The 14,915-nt window shown below is 48.3% G+C and overlaps 1 protein-coding gene across 5 annotated transcripts in view; it reads right to left on the reverse strand.

Annotated features, from left to right (window-relative positions):
- Nucleotides 1-14,915, reverse strand: part of STK24 (serine/threonine kinase 24) — a 127,174-nt gene that overhangs the window by 24,239 nt on the left and 88,020 nt on the right. For all 5 annotated transcript variants that reach the window (XM_055359964.2, XM_055359963.2, XM_019039587.3 and 2 more), the window contains one exon: nt 6,558-6,614. In XM_055359964.2, the coding sequence (XP_055215939.1) occupies nt 6,558-6,593 (36 nt within the window). In that variant the 5' untranslated portion in view covers nt 6,594-6,614. The remainder of the gene's footprint in view (nt 1-6,557; nt 6,615-14,915) is intronic.

Raw genomic sequence — 14,915 nt, forward strand, 5'->3', positions numbered from 1 at the left:
GGGTACAGGCTGGGGATTTCACTCCAGGAAACGAACAGCCAAGAGACAGAGCAGCCAGGATCTGTCCTAACATATGTGGTTCCCTTACCAGAAGGCTCACCCCGGTACCCAAAAACACCTAGGAAAGAAGGCCTAGGAGCCAGGCGCCTCTGAGGATAACCTTGTATTAGAATTTTTTAAATCTGCAGTTAAAGCTCCCCAACTTGGGGGAATGCAGCTGAAAGAGCTTAAATCCTAATAGTTTGGGATTTGTTATATAACAGATATTATATAATAAAAATAACTATTATATTATCCCTAAGATAATAATTACCTCTGAAAGCTTTTATTCTCAGAAACTCAAAATAATTGTTCCTATTGACTCCTTTATATCCACAACTATAGCAGATGAAAGGAAGAAATGTCAGGTATCCACATCTCCATTTAAAAGGAAAGGAAAACCAGGGTAACAAAGGCTCACTTCAAACCAGACGGGAAGCCCCCGCCCGCCCCCTGCAGAGTGGGGCAGTCAGTCACAAACAGTAATTCCACAGATGACAGCAGCAAAGCCACCAGCGCTCCCCAGAACCACAGAAACGGAGCCAGACAGAGGGCAGACGTCTAATCGATGCAGGTAGGGTTCCCCCAAATCATGGTCCCCCATTCTTGGTTTTCAGACTTGACAGTGAATGTCTTCACAGCCCACACCCACACATTGTAGCCAACACGAAGATACAATCTGGGGCCTTTCACTTAGTTTTAAAAAGATAAGAAATGTGCTTTAAGCCAAAGGGGATGAAAACTAGGGCGCTCCTCCACAGGAAGCATCCGACTCAGGCGTGCACATCTCTGGGACAGAGCCCGACAGTCCTTGCGTGCCTCAGCTCCTTCACATCCTGTTCCACATCCGGAAGTACTTGTGGGGTGCAGTGTGGGGGCAACCGAGACAGCCCTTGTCACCGAAACCACAGCCTGACTCATACCTGGCCCTGCTTTCCAGCCCATGGGTGAGCTGTGCTGCCTTGGCTCGCAGGCCTGCCCTGGTCTACACAGCAATCCCAGGGTCAGGGCCACTCTCAGAGGTGGCCTCTCCTCACACACTGGCCTCGCTGGGACTCTGGCCTGCCTGGCAGCAGACACACCTGGAATCCAGCCACCCCTGGCCTTCTCCACCCAGGACCCAGGTGCAGAGAACGCACTTGTCGCTTTTAGTTTGACCGCACACATATGCTCAGAGAAGGTCAAAATGCCCGTCTCCATCGCCTACCAGAAATTGTCCCAAATTCCAATTAAGATATTGTCCAAAAGTTACCTCAGACTAAGGCATTACGCCACAGACTCTGTTCCCCAGAACGTAGTTTTTCCCAGTTACCTGAACAAAAGTCTTATTTACAAGAAATGCATATCAAAACTACTATTCTAAAGAACACAATCGGGAAAACTATGCCTTAAGTCAGCTTTCTCCACAGCTATTTTTCAGTGTTCACAGAATGTAGAAATTTTAATTTTCAAAATGAGGAACACAGACTTTTCTCATCACCTGGGTGGACAGTGGGGAGGAGGATAGAGATGCCGGAGTGTTTGCTTTTGTTCATAATGCTGGAGTGCAGGAGAATCCAGTCGACCAAAGATCAAAGTCATGTTAGAGGCCAGGCGCGGTGGCTCACGCCTGTAATCCCAGCACTTTGGGAGGCCGCGGCGGGTGGATCACCTTGAGGTCGGGAGTTCGAGACCAGCCTGGCCAACATGGTGAAACCCCATCTTTACTAAAAACACAGAAAAATTAGCCGGGCATGATGGCACATGCTTGTAATCTCAGCTACTTGGGAGGCTGAGGCAGGAGAATCGCTTGAACCCAGGAGGCAGAGGTTGCAATGAGCCAAGATCGCACCATTGCACTCCAGCCTGGGTGACAGAGCAAGATTCCGTCTCAAAAAAAAAAAAAAAAAAAAAAAAGTCACATTAGAGTCGGGTCCCATCTCCCATCTCCTCCTTCACCAAGTCTGTGCCCAAGCCGACGATCAATACCTGTGGTTAGATCTGGACTTAACCACCTCCCTTCCATTACCAAGTCTCCCAAAAGCAACGGCAGAGCGGCCTGCTGTCATTCCCAAAGGGCGCTAAGAGGAAGAGGTGAGGAACACTCATGGAAAATCCTCCCCTGGATAATTACGGGCTGGCTCTGTGATGACTATCTGCATGGTTCTGCCCTTTTAAATCTGCCCTGAACACCATCCATCATTGACTTATATGCCCATGGGGAACGAGGAGGAAGGGGAGAAAAAGAGATAAAACTCTCCTTACTTGGGGGGAAATCCTTTCTGCGTCAAAATCCACTATAAAGGGTATTCGGCTGCTGTCTACCCCCCAGAGTGCCTCATAAGCAGCTCGGACCAGGCCAAGCTCTCCAAGTCAGCAGCTGGCGTTCGCCATCGCGACCATGCTCTCCATCATTCAGGCACTTGCAGACTCTTCAAATAGGACCCAGGAAAAAAACCTAGACCACATCCCACCTCTGTGTGACTTCTAACTCCCCCTCCCCGAGCCTGTCCTCCCCTGCTTCGAAGCTCTGTAACAGGGACTATCAGCCGGGCACTCAGCCACAACAAGAAACCACATTTCCCAGACTCTGAGCAGCAGCCTGTGGTCAGGTGACTAAGACCTCGCCAGTGGGTCAGACAGGAGCAAATGTGCCCCATGCCCCTGCTTGGTCTTGGCCCTGAAGCACTGGCAGTGGGAGAGGACAATGGCTGAAGACCAAAGGAAGCCTGGGGCTCCAGATGCTGAAGCCACCCACCAGCACACACCGTGACGGTATGGACCAGAGCCACTGACCCCATGTGCGGGGGAGAAATACATTTCTATCTTTTGTGAGACACTGTTTTAGAGCTGCTATGACGGCAACTTGGCCTAAACATTAATGAATATGCCATCTCATTTCTTAAAACCCATGTCATGTACTCATTTTTTAAGTCCGTCAAACATCTCTGCCTGATTAAGTGACTGGTTTATGTAGCATAGTCCCTTTGTAATTAGATTCCAAGGTTGTCCCTCGGATTCTCTGGCAACACTGGCTGATCTTTTAATCAGCTAAAACCTTCTGGTCTCAGGCCCTCTGTGGCTCATCCTCACTCCAGCTCCCCCATTCACCTCCCTCGCCGGCACTGTTTTCCTTGTAAGGAAGGAACCTTCTAACAAACGGTGTAATTGACAGACCTCCCCACCAGAACTCCCCGAGAGCAGGACTTTCCGCTGCTGTGTCCAACGGCAATAATCCCCAATGGCCAGAGCAGCCCCTGACACGCGGGAGGCACACACCTCTATGCTGAATGAAAAATGGTTTCCCTCCCCGGGCTACAAAGACGGACTGCATTTAAGTTAGGGTGTCTTGGACTGTGTGATACTTCTTATGCTCTTCTAAGTCAGGGCACCCTACAGGCAAGGCGGCTGGAACTTGAGAGATGACTGACTTGAGTAGTTTTCAAGCTATATTCCAAGAGCCCAGCGGCCTTGGGATCATATAGACACTTAATTTCCATTTACCATTTTATTTTAAATTTTTTTAAATCAACGGACTGAGCACACACTCAAATATGTGCATTCAAAATAAAATGTGTACCTATTTTCTATTTTATATTCATGGCTCTTAATAATACTGTCTCTAGTCTCCACCTGAAATCCCAAATTTGCATTTTTTAAAAGTTAAAAAGCACCTGGAGAGCGGAAAAGGTGGCTGCTAAGGGATGCACCCCTGCCAGCTGAGGGATGCCCACGCCCAACAGCAGACCTGGGCTGGCCGTCCACGGGTGACGTCTCAGCAACTCGCCCAAGCAGACCTGGGCTCATCCCAGCCTTCAAGTCATAAAGCCTCTCTGCTTCATCCTTCGCTCTGATATGTGGGGCCCGAGATTTATGTATATGCCATGTTGTCTGCCACCCAATTTTTAACTTGGGGCAAAGTCACTTCCCCTCTCTAGGGTGCCCCAGGCATCTGTAAATTTCCAGATGGACTTTCAGTTCCCCTCAGCTCCGGCAGACCCTTGCACCTCGAGGGGGCCCGGTGGTGTGGATGTGGGAAAGAAGCAAAGACTGCAACAGCTCCCAGCCTACCTCCAAAACACCCCTTTCCCAAGAAAGTGTGGCCTCTTTGAGGGGCTGAGAGCAGGCCAACAGAAAAGGGTAAAGATGGAGAAAGATGACAACATCAGAGGTTGGTGGAGGACACTGCGGGGTCAAGGGAGGCCACAGGCTCTGAGCTGGCAGAGCAAGGGTCAAGGCCCAGCCCTATCTGCTAGCTGGGACCCCTCAACCCTGAAGGTCTCCTAGCTGAGACCCCTCACCCGTGAGGGTCTCCATTCCTGCACCAATTAAATGAGACGATTAGGGGCATTCAAAAAGGAATGTCTGTCTCTTGTCACCAGCACTCCTTAAGCAGAAGTGAAAAACAGTTTGCTGGAAGTCTCACACTATGTGGGATTTTTTAAGTGGAGAGTTTTACCCTTCCTTCCAACTGTAATATCTAAAATTTCACAGACTGCAATTCAAAGAAATCTGAAGGTTATCATCAAATAAATTATTATATCATTAAAAATGAACACGCTAAAGCATTCCTGGAATTGCTCTTCTGAAGAACTTAATGTTGGAAAAAGAGTCCCTGTAAACAACTTCGTATATGCTACAAATGAAATTCACTTAGATAATAGTAAATCTAATTACATAAAATGAGGTAATTTTCTACATTTCTGTAGTATTTCCCAACAGGATGAAAAAATGAAAAGCTCTTTATGTGTACATTTATGGAAAGGAACCAAAATAAGTTGTAAAAGTAATCCCACTACATTGCTGTTTTTCCCTTTTTAATATAATTTTATACCATATTAATTTTTCTTGAAATCTCCCTTTTTAATACCATTTTTATCAATTATTTTTATGGTTTATAATAGTATTTGATTATGTAAATTGGGTACGTTAGCCTTCTGCAGATACATATAGTTTCAGAAGTTTATCTTCCCAAAACAAACTATCAATTGCTATTATTACTGTGAGAAAAAAGTTTCATTTTATTTTAGAATTAAATTTTTTATAGAGATGGGATTTTGCTATGTGGCCCAGGCCAGTCCTGAACTTCTGGGCTCAAGCGATCCTCCCACCTCAGCCTCCCAAAAGTGAATAGACTGTAAGCGTGAGCCACTGTACCAGGCCTAAGAAGTTTCCTCTCAAAGGGGTTTTCTTTCCTTAATGAGTAATATCCGTGTAGACTATGCTAAAATAACACAGCTAACTTCAGCTCTCCCTGCAACCGCAGCCCTGTCATCCTGATGGCCACCTATCATCCAGGACCCAACCTCTAACACTGCAATGACAGATCTGGCCTATCTTGAAAATCACCACTCACCTAAATGACCTGCACTTACAGAAGGGGTGGGCAAAGAGTGATCACAGTGACTTCGCTGCACAGCCACAGCGGGGATGACACAGCAAGTGCTAAACAGCTGCGCGAATTCGTTTGCATTTACTATGTTTCAAGGATGACTTCAGCTGTGCTCATGACATATGCTGGTTATCTGTAAGCACTGCATCAAAACCCAATAGGAAGCCATGTTTTACACAAGCAAATCACAGACCAGGACGGTACAGCCACCCTCCACCTGGCTTCCACTACCTTACATGTGGACTGGAGGCCACAGAAGGCACTTGAGGAAGAGTTCAGAGGAGACATCTGGTGCGGGCCAGCCCCACCTCCACACCCTGGGAGCGCTGGCAAGCAGGGAAGTGTGTGTTCCCCTTAGGCATGACCACTGCTCCCACATCCGACATCCGACCTCCATAATCACACCCTGCCCCTTACTTCCAAAATTACAATATTACATGCTTATTTTGGAAACTAAGTTGCCATGTGAAATATGAAACGATGAGATAACAGCCCTACAAAAGTAAATAGAACCTGTTTCAGAAAATAAGCTACCCAGCTGCTCTCAGGTGACATAATTCCAGGCATGATCCTTCCTTGCTTCCTTCTATGAATACATTTATTGGTTTCCCATGAAACAAAACAGCTGGTTTCAAAAGCAGACAGACAGGCATGAGCCACCGCACCTGGCCTATAATCCCAGCACTTTGGGAGGCTGAGAGCGGGGATCACTTGAGGTCAGGAGTTTGAGACCAGCTTGGCCAACATGGCAAATCCCTATTTCTACCCAAAAACAACAACAACAACAACAATCACAAAATTGGCCAGGTGTGGTGGCATGCACCTGTAGTCCCAGTTACTTGGAAGGCTGAGGCACAAAAATTGCTTGTACCCAGGAAGTAGAGGTAGCAGTGAGCTGAGATTGCGCCACTGCACTCCAGCCTGGGTGACAGGGCAAGACTCTATCTCAAAAAAAAAAAAAAAAAAAGTAAACCGATAATTTTTAGTGATATATAAGAAGCAAAAACACATAAGGAATAGTTTGGTTCCTTTTTTAATGCAACTTGAAAGAAAGAAAAAGAAATGGATACATGCAATGGATTCTTTAAAACCCAGGTTTCCTGAGAAAAAGCTTTGATACGTATTTTGCATCCAACATAATACTTACTAGATCTAGTGCGGAGCCTCCACCAAGATATTCCATTATTATCCATAATTTTGTATCCTATAAAACAAAAAAAAGAAGAGAATCATTTTCAAAATGAATCCAGGAAAATTTTTTTTAATAATCAAAGGGTATTTTTCACAATTATATTGGAACTAGAAAGTTTTACAAACATGTACCAGCACGGGAAGTGTGTCAAAGTGAGAACTGTGCAGGGACCCCCAGAGTGCAGGGACACCCCCATCATGCTCTGGGAGGGAGCTGTGGGGTGTGCTCGGGGGCCCGCACCTGACTCCCCAGGGCTCCAGGGCATGCGTTCCACCCACTGCCCCAGGATCTCAGAAAGCAGACTGGGTGTTTCCATTTTTAGGCCACTTCACTGGGGGATCCTCAGGCACAGTGAGAGCTGAGAACTTGCAGCCACTTGAGGCAGTGGTGTCACACACATCGGGAGAGCAATGCCAAGGCAAGACCGTCTCCTCTTCCTCCCTCCTGCAGCACTGAGCCTCCCCTGCGCCCCCCACCCCCCACCGTGTGTCTCCAGGTCCCTGTGAGTGGAGGGGCCGCCTAGCGCGGCCTCCGACTCACTTGCCTGTTTGGCAGAAGGGCAGCCAATTCTAGCACCTCCCAAAGCTGCCACAATCTCCCCTCAGGGAGCTTTCCAGAAAAGCAGGTCTGTCCTAACATGCTTGTCTGTGTCCTCTCAAGGCCCCGGCTCTCACAGTCCCCAGCTCTGTGCCTGCCTTCCCTGTGGTCTCTCTTCAAGCTACTCAGCCCTCATGACTTGCAGAGTTCTCTTTTTAAAACCACAAATCCCAAAGTGCTACTCCTGGAAAACAAGCCCGCAAACCTGCCCGCCCTCCTTGGGGAGCCAGGCAGTGCAGGGCACGGGGCAGCCTGGGCAGGGTCTGGATCCCGACTCCCACTTCACGACCTAGGGGCCCGGGCAGCTGTCTCCTGAGCTTCTGCACGAGGCCTTGGCCAAGAGCCTGGCCACGGCGAGCAGCCAAGAACCCACGGCTGGCACGGGACGCCATCGCCAGAGTGCGGGTTCACAGTGGGTTCACACGTCAGCCTGCTCCGCTGCTGACTCAGGACTCGGTGGTGGCTTTTGCACACATGGAGAAAAAAAAAGAAGAAACCTTTTTTAAGGCTCTTTGGTCCCTTTGGGAGAGCACTGAGTCCGGCTCTTGGAACACCCAAGGAAGACCCCTCAGTTCGCCCCTGACTCCAGGTCTCACTGCGCTGACTCCAAGTGAGCTCACCCTTTGAGAACACGCCCCAACTTCCCAGGCCTTTTTGCTTTTGGAGGTTCCGCAAGTCAGGAAAATGCTTCACTTGTCTTCCCTCCCCACGCCCTGGGCAAACTTTACTTTTATTATCTATTGCTCTGATTTTCATTTCAGGTTTACTTCTCTGCATTTTCCACTTAACAGCAAACTCAAGTGCCCAGGGACAGCGCTGGTGTGCTCAAGTGCCCAGGAACAGCGCTGGTGTGCTCAAGTGCCCAGCGACAGTGCTGGTGTGCTCGAGCTCAGTAAATGTTAACTGTGGACCCTGTGACCAAGGAAGAGTAACTCGTGTTGACTCTAGGGAGGCACTAACGGTAAGATGCACTGCATTTATAAAATACATTCCTCTCACAATTCAAACTAAATCCTGCCATCTGGAGTTGATTCTAAGACAGTCCAAATAAACAGCCCAAGTTTTAATGTATGTTGAACGCTTTTCAAGCGTTTAAATGCCCTTGACTGCTAAGATAATAAAGACAACTTCAGTCTTGACCGGACAAGTGCGGAAACCTCGAATGATGTGTCTGACACCCAACTCAGAGGGACAGGCATGTCGCTCATTCAATAACCATCCAGTCACGGGCACCTGCCTTGAGGAGGCTTGGTGATCCCAGGTTCTGATTTCAGGGAAGCTTCCATCATCAAAAGTGTCCTTCAGCACACCTTCATCTCACACACATGCTCGCCTGCAGGCTTCCACAATGCTTGCTCCTGGGGAATGGGTATGCCACAGTAAGCTCTTCCAGGAAAACACCAGTATCTTTCTAGATGGCAAAGGAAATCTAAATCGCTTTTCCCTAAGAGCTGGGAACTCTGACGTTTCTACTCCCACTCCCTTTTTAATAGCTGCTGTTTAACTGGTTTCACTGGCTCCCATCCCTTCTATTTTCTGGGCATTAAGTCTGCTCACAGCAAGGCGAGCTCCCAGCAGGGAGGTAATCTCCCCGCCTCTTCTCCCATTGTAGCCAGCTGTGCAATATGACACCCTGGGAAACAATCTTTTGCTGACTTAGGGGACTGAGGGTCACCAGGTAGCTTCCTGGAGCATCAAGGCACAAGTGACCACCCCCTCGTCCTTCTGCACTTCCAAAGCTCCGCCCTCCTCAGTTCGCTGCTCTCTCAATCTGACCACGAAGGTAGGTCACCACTTGCCAAGCAAACAAGATAAGCTTCACCTGGCTACCTTCTCCTTTTAAGGAGCCCTAGCAAGACACCTCAACCAAGTTTTCTGTGTCGCCCTGATCCTTCTGGGGACGTGCAAGCAACAACAGAACATCCAGAAGTTCTCCACCCAGAGCAAACCCCGCCTCAGGACCAAGGCTGCCTCCTTCCTGGAGAGGAAGATGGAGAAAAAACACAGCCTTCCCGCTTCCCTCCAACTCATTCCTGGTAGCAGACGCGCTGGGTGGCAAGGCTACCCGGTGGCAAGGCTACCCAGACACAAGGCTCACCAGAGGGCACTCAGGAAACCAGCTCAAGTCCTTATTGAGGTCACTGCGTCTCAAATACCCGGGCTGGGCCTGTGACTCACACACCAGCACCAACAACCAGGGGGTGGGATACTGCATCAGGAAAAGCTCCACTCTGGGTGGAACCTGCTTTTCAACCTCATTGGGTGTGTCACCGCCCAGTGGGTTCACCTTGCCCGCTGCCTAGACAGAGCCGACTCATCAAGACAGGGGAACTCCAGTTGAGAAAGAGTAATTCACGCAGAGCCAGCTGTGCAGGAGACCAGAGTTTTATTATTACTGAAATCAGTCTCTCCGAGCATCCGGGGAGAATTTTTAAGGATAAGCTGGTGGGGTGGGGGAAGCCAGTGAGCCAGAAGTGCTGATTGGTAAGAGATGAAATCATGGGGAGTCAAAGCTGTCTTCTTGTGCTCAGTCAGTTCCTGGGTGGGGGCCACAAGATCAGATGAACCAGTTTATTGATCTGAGTGGGGCCAGCTGATCCATCAAGTGCAGGGCCTGCAAAATATCTCAGGCACTGATCTTAGGAGCAGTTTAGAGTGGGTCAGAATCTTGTAGCCCCAAGCTGCCTGACTCCTAAGCCATAATTTCTAATCTTGTGGCTAATGTTAGTCCTACAAAAGCAATCTAGTCCCCAGGCAAGAAGGAGGTCTGCTTTGGCAAAGGGCTGTTACCGCCTTTGTTTAAACTGTTAAGTTTCTCCCAAAGTTAAGTCAGCCTGTGCCCAGGAATGAACAAGGACAGCTTGGAGGTTAGAAAGATGGAGTCAGTTAAGTTCGATCTCTTTAGTCTCAGTCATCATTTTATGAAGGGGTTTCAGGTGTGCAAGCATTCCACCCGCTGAAGGTCGGCCCGGGGGACCGGATGGAGCCTGCTAGACACAGGCAGCAGCTGCACCACCGCCTGGCATTTCTGGGGCTCTCTTCCTGTGCTCTATGCACCAGCCATTAACGGAGGCAGACCCTAACACCCAACGCCAGCCACTAAGACAGCAGCTTTCCCCTCCTTCCCACAGAAATGGGAGGAAGCGGAAGAGGAGCAGGGACAGGAACACATGGACTCAGGGAGGGGAACATCACACACTGGGGCCTGTCGGAGGGTGGTGGGCTAGGGGAGGGACAGCATTAGGAGAAATACCTAATGTAGATGACGGGTTGATGGGTGCAGCAAACCACCATGGCACATCTATACCTATGTAATAAAACTGCACGTTCTGCACATGTACCCCAGAACTTAAAAGTATTTAAAAAAAAAAAAGTACAGAAAGAAAAAGGGGACAGAGTGAAGACCGGGTCTCAGTCTTCTGGTGCCCATACATGTGGGCCGCACTCGCGCCACACCCCTGCAGCACCGCACTGGGAAGGTAGGACAACAGACAGTCAACATGGGCGCCAGAAGAGGGCCCTGAAATGTGCCTCCGACGAGATCCCAAAGAATCGTTTCTACCACCACCAATCCTAAGGAAGAAACCTTCAAGGGTGAACACACGGATAAGCTTGGGAAAGCAAGAGACAGGCTTTGGGGGCTGCAGGCAAGGCTCTCCTTTACAGCCACACCAGGGGTCCTCCACCCCAGCACTGACTTTTGGGGCTGCTCAGCTCTGCTGCAGGCCTCCCCATGCACCGCAGGGTGTTCAGCAGCACCCCTGGCTCTGTCCACTAGATGCCGGTGACACACCCCAGGTTCTGATAACTGAAAATGTCTCCAAACATCGTCAGTGTCCCCCAGAGGGCAAAATCACCCAACAGAGAACCGCTGAACTACACCCACGATGGACGCTGACAAATCTGACATGGTTCCTGACCAGAAGCACTGTTCAGCCATTCTTCCTCGTCTTGGCTTACACACTGAAACTCCTGCAGCAGAAAGACCAGCTCTTACCAGGAGACATCAGGCAAGTCATTTAAACCCTCTAAATTCTTCATCCACAAGAAGATGGGAATCAGATCGGTGCTTCCAACCTCACAGTTCCAAGTGACAATTAAATGAGATCATGAGTGGGAAAGCACTTGGCAAAGTTCATGGTGCTCAACAGATGCAAAGTGCTATCAGCTTTATCAACATCATCACCCAGAAATGCCTCTGAATAACCTGGTAAAACCAAAAGGGCCCAATTAACAACTCTAAGTAGTTTCTAAGCAAAATGAAGCCTGGTACAATGATTCACGTATTCTGCACCAGAGGCCTCGTGGCAGGAGCATCTGAGTGGCAGCCTGTTCTCCGGGAAGGACCCAGCTCTGTCCTGCAGATGTGGAACCACTGTCCTCATAAAACCTTCCAAACCATGACTTCTGAGGCACTCATTCCCCAAGAAAAATAAACCAGCAGGCTTCTCAACACAATGATGACTTTAATCGAAATAATTTCATGTTTTTTCAACAACCTCAAATAACCTAAGTTATGAATGACCTCGTGATACAATTTTCTCATCAGGGAAATAAAAGTATTCATTTAATTAATAAATTCAGGAGTCAAAATTTAAAAGGTGCCAAAGTATATACAGTGAGAAGTCTCCCTCCCACCCTGGGCCCCCATTACCCAGCAAACCAACCCTCCCTACCCCAGCAAGTCATCACGACATCTAATGTAACCTCAGAGAAAAACAGTTATGCACATACGAGCAAATACCTACAAAACTTTACCCCCCTTTTACCCAAACGGTGGCATTCTACACACACTGTTGTTTACCTTGCTTTTTACCTAAAGTTTCTTAAAGAGCAGTCCATATGTAAAGGACTTCCTCATTTTTTTAACCAAAATTAGCCCATGCCTTATTGAGCTCACATTGTTTCCACTGTTTGCTCTGACGGCCCAGGTGTCAAGGAAGAGCTGTACATTTGTCAGTTTTGCTGGGTCCTGGAAGCAGACCTGCTGGGTGAAGGGACTCCATCTGAATTTTTAACAGATACTGACAAGTGACCCTCCAAAGAGGCTGTCCCATATATGGCCTCAGCAGTGTCTGAGGGTGCTAATTTCCCCCTTTCCCATGCCACAGTGTCATCAAGTTTTATTTTATTATTACTTTTTGGTCATTTTTATGGACTGAATTGTGCTTCCCTCTCCCACACACCCACGATTCACATGTTGGAGTCCCAATTCCCAACACTGCAGAATGTGACTCTTTAAAGAGGTGACTGAGTTGCAATGAGCTCATTAGGGTGGGCCCTGATCCAATACGGCTGGTGTCATAAAAAGAGATGAGGACACACACACACACACACACACACACGGGAAGACCACATGAGCACACAGGGAGAAGACGGTCATCCACAAGCCAAGGGCTCGAGAGGCCTCCCAAGAAACCACCCTACCAACACCTTTCCAGGTTTGTTAGCAAACGAATTCCTGCTGAAGCCTCCCAGTCTGTGCTACTTCGTTCTGGCAGCCCCAGCAAATTAAGCCAGTTATTCATTCATACACAAAGGATGCTTCAGGGGAGTTTTATTTATCTTTCTCCTATTGTAAGGCTGAACATCTTTATATATTGAAGAGTCATGCATATTTTCTTTCCTGTGAGCTGTGTATATCCTTTGTCCATTTTTCCATTGGGTTACTGACCTTTTTCTTAAAGTAGGAGTTTTTAACATACTGGGAAAATTCGCCTTCTGTAATAGGAGCTGCAAACACTAGCTTTTGCTTCTGGTAATTTTTGCTTACAGAAATTAATTTAATATAGACATACTATCAATAACCATAGCACTTCCAGGCAAACTTGCCCCGAAGTATTTGGAAGTGCCTCCTAAGAACCCGGAATCATTGACCGGAACCAGGGCCCCCACATTAACAACTCTCACAGGAGCTTGGCAGAGGTCACACGAACCCACCAAGGTTAAAAAAAAAGACAAACGAGAAAGGGCAGATGCTACACAGCTAACAGTGAAGATTTTAAAACAGGAATTCAAAACTGCAACTCTGCTCTGCACCTGAAATGCCCTTGGCAGCCTCCACGTTTCACCGGCTGTAACCAAAGGCCAAGACCAAGAGGTATAAACAACACAGCGGGCTTTATTAAAATCACACGGGGTCACAGACTTCCTTAAGAGTGTGAGTTTTTGTAAAAGGTACCTTTCCGCGCAGATGACGCATGTGGCCTCAAAGCCTTAAGGCCTGGTTTGCATCCAGGCTCAGGCCAGCTCTGATGGCAACTACAACAAGGCCTCACCTATGAGCCTCCACTTCCCACTTGCCCCCGGGACTAATGTGCATGCTCCTCAGAGGGGCTTCGATGATGATGAAGTGAGGCCGTGTACACAGCAAGACTCATCAACCTGAACCACTATTACTGTGTTAACTCCACAGTGTCCTCTGTCTGAACTGCAGGCTTGCGAACCCGGGAGAAATCCAAGCCTGTTGCCCATTTTACCTTCAGAGCAGCCCCTGACCATCTTCAAAGTGCAGGAACCATTCCTGAGCTGGAAAAGCTTATGTGGTTGTTCCTCAGGCTCACAGACGCTAGGATTTCTTAACTGATTCATCTAACACATAACATACCTACTAGGTACCCAGGGTGGCTGAGGGGGAACGCAGAGTGAGTAACACCCTGGCTCTGGCTTTCAGGAACTTCTAATAACAGAAAAGTGGGCAAACAATTAGCATCAGACAGCCAGTGGCAGATGCCACAAAAGAGGGAACGCCTGGTTGCTCACGAAGGTCCGTCTAACCTCCAGGAGGGAGGCAGCACCTGAGCTGCTCCTTGAAGGGCTGTGACCTGCCAGCCTGGGGCAGGGGGTGTGTTTCTCACAGGCTCAGGAGGAGAAGACCAGCAGAAGGTAAGGAAAAATCCTGTTCGCAGAGGGCAGCTAGGAATGAGAGGGACACCCTTGAAGCCAGCTGATGGTGTTCAAAGTTAATTTAATGAGCAATGGGAAGTCAGCGAAACTTCTGCTAATAGAAGAAATGACCAGCCACTGCCTACAACAACAAATACATGAGGAGAAAAGGAAAGTAAGAGCGAGGAGAAAAGCAAAGTAAGAGCAATGAGAAAATCAAAGCAGAAGGTCAGGGAAAGGCCCAGAACGGTTCCAGAAGTGGCACTGATGAGCACCCACAGTGGACAGGCATGGAAAGAATAGAAGCCAGAAGCCAAGATGGCGTCCTCTGCACCCAAGACAGCCAGCTCTGCCAGGACAAACAGCAACAGTGGGTAGGTAGGGGAGGGAGTGGAGATGGGTGCCTCCATTTCTGTGACATTGAGGAAACATTCTGGTGGGATATTCAGCAAGCCAGCTGCTTCCTTTGCTGGCTCCTGTGTGCACAGATATAAACCTTTTTCTCTCATTAATATGTCACTTATCAGTTTAATCCGCAGGCCCCAAATGCTGAACCTAACATAGAGAAAAAGAGTTTTTCCTTCCTGACAAGTGAACTATTGCCAAATTTTTAACTCAAAGGGCATGTTGATCATACACAAGCCACCCTAGGTAAATAAAGTCCAGCCCTATCACTTATTATCTTTAGTTAATAAGAGGACCCTATAGTCACCGGAGAACATTACATCCTGTGGGTCACTCTTCCCATGTACTACCCTAGTTCCAAACTGCATTTTGAACTCTTAGATTATCTCAGCAACACAATTAAAGGGGTGGGGGCAGGACATACAA

This window comes from Gorilla gorilla, chromosome 14 (assembly GCF_029281585.2).
Source record: "Gorilla gorilla gorilla isolate KB3781 chromosome 14, NHGRI_mGorGor1-v2.1_pri, whole genome shotgun sequence".
Taxonomy (NCBI): domain Eukaryota; kingdom Metazoa; phylum Chordata; class Mammalia; order Primates; family Hominidae; genus Gorilla; species Gorilla gorilla.